The sequence below is a fragment of the Podarcis pityusensis genome (genome assembly GCF_964106645.2).
Source record: "Podarcis pityusensis genome assembly, chromosome: 5".
In the NCBI taxonomy this organism is placed as follows: domain Eukaryota; kingdom Metazoa; phylum Chordata; class Lepidosauria; order Squamata; family Lacertidae; genus Podarcis; species Podarcis pityusensis.
Genome location: NC_138032.1, coordinates 98,327,917 through 98,333,591, shown reverse-complemented (window position 1 = coordinate 98,333,591; position 5,675 = coordinate 98,327,917). Strand labels below are relative to the sequence as shown.

Here is a 5,675-nt window from a genome sequence, read left to right as displayed (position 1 = left end):
GTGGATTGGAAATATTGAGATAGAGTTCAACTGAAGGCGTGCACAAAAGTGCACATGGAAAAATCGGATCTGTGTATGTGCTTTAATACTCTGTTATATACATAGCCATAGTCTGTCACGTGTGCACTCACCCTAAGTGCACCAGGATTGTGAGGTTTAAACCTCCACTTGCACCTCTCCACTGCCATACCCTCCAACATTTCCTCACCCAAATCTGGGGCATCCCCTTTCCCGCATCATGCTGTCCCCCTGTCCCCACATCACCTCAGCCTCCTCAGCCTCTTTGTGGTCTCCTTGGCCTCACTGCGGCCTCACTGTGGCTGCCGGAAGTGGTGCATGCATTTCCAGAAGTGTGCTTTTAGATGTGCTGTCCCCGCTTCCGGGAGTGCAGTGGAGGCCGCCATGGAGGCCGCGGCAGCTTTCATGGCTGCCACATTGGAGGAGGCAGTGGCAAGACAGCGGAAGCAAGACACCCTTGATTTCAAACAGAAGCCACAGTGGCTTCTGTAAATCTCACACTAAATACAGTGGTACCTCTGGTTACGTACTTAATTCGTTCCAGAGGTCCGTTCTTAACCTGAAACTGTTCTTAACCTGAAGCACCACTTTAGCTAATGGGGCCTCCTGCTGCTGCCACGCCGCTGGTGCGCAATTTCTGTTCTCATCCTGAAGCAAAGTTCTTAACCCGAGGTAATATTTTTGGGTTAGTGGAGTTTGTAACCTGAAGCGTATGTAACCTGAAGTGTATGTAACCCGAGGTACCACTGTAACTCTGTACAGTATATAGTTTACAAAAACTCGTTAATAGTAATATACAGATTCATGAAACAGAGATTGAAATCTGGGTACCTTGTTGTTAGAGTTCCGTTGGAAGTGCACCAGCACAAGTCTACACACAGAGAGTTTCTCTCATGGACTTGAAATGCTGTATAGTACTGTTGGAATGCTGTATATTACTGTTAATGAGTTTTTGTAAACTATATGTAGAGTTGTTTAGTTTGTGGTTTATCTCTATGTATTCCTTGGGCTTCTGTAAATCTGGCCTATCCCAGACAGTGTATTTGTAAGCCATTTGTTCTGTATTTTAATTCCTTATTTTTGAGATTTCATTATAGGCTGTTCTTTTTTGTAAACTGCCTTTGAATTCCATTCCTGTGGAAAGCTGAGGTATACATGTTTTAAATATCACCATTTTTACCACTTACTCATTCTAATAGTGACCTCTAATAGTATCATTATGGGACGCGGGTGGCGCTGTGGGTTAAACCACAGAGCCTAGGACTTGCCGATCAGAAGGTTGGCGGTTCGAATCCCTGCGACGGGGTGAGTTCCCATTGCTTGGTCCCTGCTCCTGCCAACCTAGCAGTTCGAAAGCACATCAAAGTGCAAGTAGATAAATAGGTACCGCTCCAGCGGGAAGGTAAACGGTGTTTCCGTGTGCTGCTCTGATTCGCCAGAAGTGGCTTAGTCATGCTGGCCACCTGACCCGGAAGCTGCACGCTGGCTCCCTCGGTCTGTAAAGCGAGATGAGCGCCGCAACCCCAGAGTCGGTCACGACTGGACCTAATGGTCAGGGGTCCCTTTACCTTTACCTTTTTAATAGTATCATTAATGTGCATGACATAAATTCAACTTGAAGGAGGGGGAGGTGAAGGGGGAAAGGAGAAGTTATTTAGGCTAAATTTCTGTGTGATGTGTTGTGTACTCAGTGGTTCTGCCAAAGACTCCATAGGAAGAGTTGGCTTGAAAGAAAAGAGAGGCATCTTTTACCCAAAAGCCAACAGGTAGCAGTTGTAATATGTTCCCATCTCTCATGGGGTAATTTACAGAGAAAATTCAAGATCTGGGATTTCCAGTGCTTATGGGATTCATAAGATATAGAGATAAGCATACATGCTATTTAGATGGAATATAATCCTGGGAAATAATCAGTCAAGCTCCAGTTTTATCACAGTCATTGCCTTTTCAAAATTAAAGTCCTACCAAATATTCTCCATTAAAATTGTAATAGATACATCTGGGCAACGTGGCAGTAACACAGGTTTATACAAATCCAGGGTAATGTGATACGTGAGGACTATGAAGAGACAAGGACTATTGTGGCCACATTGAAAATGGGCATGAGTTGCCTAAGGCAACAGCAGAAAGGTTCTAGAATCCATGCAGACTTTCTTTTTGTGCTGTTGCTAGGAGATAACTGTTACTACTGAGTCAGGTTTCTTTTTCCTGTCAATGATGAGGTACCTTTTATGTCATGTCTTCCTCTTCTGCTGTTCATGTTGCTTGCAATACCGAGTGGCAGCTCCTCTTGATCTCCTTCCACCACCATTGTTAGTCACTTGTTCAAAGCCAGAAAATCGTGTTTATCAACGTCAAGATAACGAACTCCAGGTTTCATGTCTGTGGGATGAATACATTGAATTGTGCTACTCAAGAGCACGAGGAGTGAATTCTAAAAAGAGAGAGACAGACTTACAACCCGCTCCTCATTGCCACTGGTACCGAGATTCCATCCTGGTAAACAGTACAGAGAACTGGCTAGGTGAGTTGGTGCTGGGTCCAGGCCTGCCAGGGGAAGGTCCCTATCCACCATGGGCTTATAGTCGGATCACAGTACAGTGTACATCAACTTTGTGCTCTGCCCCCTTGTGCTTTCACCACAACCTGAGCATTGAGGTTACCGGGCAAGATGTCCGACTTTTCCTGCTCTGGCCACGCACCCTTCCAGTTTTTGAATGGCAGCCAGTGCACCTGAGTTGGTGCGCACGCCTTAAGAGTTCCTCATGGAGCTATCGCTTCAGGAGCCGAGGGGGTAGTCCAGAAGATCTCCTCATTCCCAGCAACCAGCACAGTGAACCACTTCCATTCGCTGGCTACCCTAATGCAGAATTGTACCAGGTCTGCGCATCGTACTATAGCTACCACCTGACTGTATGCTATCCCCATCGTGGATTCTATACCGCTTCAGTCAGTGTTCAGCATCGACCTCTGATCAGCCTTAGCATAGAATTATATGTGGAGCCTGCCCTGTTGCATGTCTTTAGTGTACATTCCAAATTGCTGAGCCACCCACATGGGACAATCAGCCTTTCCTGGAGTCTTCTACAGCTCAGCCAAGGAATAGTAGCTTATAAACTATTAAGCACGCGTGATACAAGAGAGTGGTCTCACTTCTACAATTACAACCATTTTGCTCTACGCAGCAATTTCTGTGCTGTTCCCATACCATATCACTCCAAGGAGAAGGTGGTGGCCAGTGTCTATTTTCGTACTAATGAGAAGATGCCTGAACAACTGGCAGGAAAACTTGATTTCTTTAATCAGACTTTGATTTTCAGAGCAAGCACTGGAGCAGCAACTTATCTCACACTCAATCCACAGAAAACCAGAAGAGGCATCTACATTTTTAGCCATACACTGGGATTGTACTATTCTACACAGGAAGACAGCACTACTACCACCACTAGGAAGGGCTACAGCTCCCACTATATCTTTTACGAGGAGCAGAGCCTCTGTTACCTGATCATTGTTGAATTCATGCAGCTGCAATTGTCCAAGTTCAGCATCCATGTGTATCTGAACCGGAAAGGGACTTTGTTCAGGTCTCTAGGAGAAAAAGATATTGAAGTTCACATTTTCAATAACAGTTCTCCTGAAGACAGTTTGGTCTCTATTGTGTGGTTTATTCCTGTGCAACATCCACTGCTACAGTGTGAGTGGACCTTCAACCTTCAACTTTTTGATTCTAGAGGCGAGTACCCAGTTCAGAACTATACTTTCACCTACATAAATCATGTCAAAAATGCAATGCAATTCATTTCTGATTCTTTCTTAACTTTCAACTCTGCCCTCTTCACTGGTTTTGTAGCAAAGGTGAAATGCATTGGAAATGGACTTATGCCAACTATTTTAAAAGCCACAGTCAACACTTATGCTTCAAAGGCCCTCAGATTTAGCATAGCTTGCCATCAAAAACCCTGTTCTATTAAGGAAATTAGTATCCAGAAGCCAGACGCTTCTCAGCGTGTGGTGTATTATACCCAAGGAACAGAGTTTACTCTGGCTGCTGATACACGTATCACTTGTCCAGGTCCTAATCAAACAAATGTCATTTGGAACATCTATAAAGTTCCAGATCTGACTACTACACCAGATTGGTCAAAACCTTTTAATCCACCTAGCATTGGAAGAAGAAATTCCACCATATTAAAAGTACCTGGTCCTGTCTTAGATAATGGCTTGTATCTCTTTAATTTTACAATGAATTTAACCTCTTTGGATACATGGAAGAGCATGGAAGGATCTGATTCACTGTTTGTCAAGATTGGATCAGATACCTTTGTGGCTGTCATTGCTGGAGGCAGTATCCGGACAGTTGGATTTTCTGATGAGTGGATACTTAATGGATCTGCATACTACAATGGTGAGGCAGTCCAACCCTCTAAAGGGCTGTCCTTTACGTGGTATTGCAGCAAACAAAAAACAGACTACACATCAATGACTCTAAGTGAAAACGGGAAATGTCATCCAGATCAGGTAGATTTAAAATGGATAACATGCTCTGTTCCAGTTCAAAGAGTGCAACCTGAAACACTTCAAGGAAATAATGTGTATTATTTTCGCCTGGTGGTTCAAAATGGTAGCAGAATAGCTCAGACGGAACAAATAGTACATGTGCAAGCTCCTCTTGCCATAATCCTAAATGTCACATGTATTGAAAATTGTGGTGAGTCAGTAATTCCAACAGAAAGATTTTGTCTTTCTGGCAAATGCCTAAATTGCAGAAGTGGCAAATCTCTCTATTACTGGTCACTTTACTCAGCACAGTCCAGTGAAATAAATTTTGATTGGTCTTCAAAAAGTGCAACTGGAAGATCCAATCCATATCTGCATATAAATGCTTATGCATTTGTATCCATGGCGGAGCAGTCATTTACATTTAGTCTGAAAGTCACCACAAAGGAAGGACAGTCAGCCATCTACGAATATTCTTTTTATGTGAATGGCCCACCTCAGATAGGAAAGTGTGTTATCAATCCAAAGATAGGCATGGCATTCCTAACAAAATTCATCATTCAGTGCAGTGGATTTGAAGACAAAAATGGACCTCTTACATATAAAGTGATAGCATCATCAAATCAAATCAAAACCAGTGCCGTATCTTCAGTAGAGAATAATGTTTTGGGAATAATAGTGTATGCTGGTCATGAGCCTAAAACTCCTCGTTCTTTTCTTCCAGTTGGTATACCATCTCAGAACTCTACCTTAATCATATATGTTCAAGTGTATGATGCCCTTGGAGCATCTTCTCAGGTAATATTACAAGCAACTGTGTATGATCAAAGAAAAAATAAACCAACTCGTGTTGTTCAGCACGATCTACATGGTTTAATCAGTGGACCAACCGCTGCTATGACAACTTTGCTTGCAGCTAAAGATTACTTTAATATAGGTTATTTTGTATATATGGTGGCCTCTGTATTAAATAATATAGAGACTTTGCCAACCAATCAAGGCTCTAAAACTGATTTGCGACAAATCCTTCTTAATATAACTATGAGGATACCTACAACTGATGTTCTGAAAATAACCCAAGTGATTTTGAGTATTTGTCAGGTAACACATGAAACTACTGAAGTAAACAGGGAATCACAACTGCTTGCAGTCAGAAAACT

General features: G+C 42.8%; 1 protein-coding gene across 1 annotated transcript; it reads left to right on the top strand.

The window, feature by feature from the left end:
• Positions 1 to 2,235: 2,235 nt before the first annotated feature.
• On the top strand, positions 2,236 to 5,372 carry LOC308477653 (uncharacterized protein; the record flags this gene model as incomplete). The annotated part of the gene is made up of 2 exons (XM_081006382.1): positions 2,236 to 4,536; positions 5,240 to 5,372. 2 exons carry the CDS (start codon positions 2,236 to 2,238, stop codon positions 5,267 to 5,269), a joined length of 2,331 nt encoding a protein of 776 aa, XP_080862508.1. The 3' UTR covers positions 5,270 to 5,372.
• Between the last annotated feature and the right edge of the window lie 303 nt (positions 5,373 to 5,675).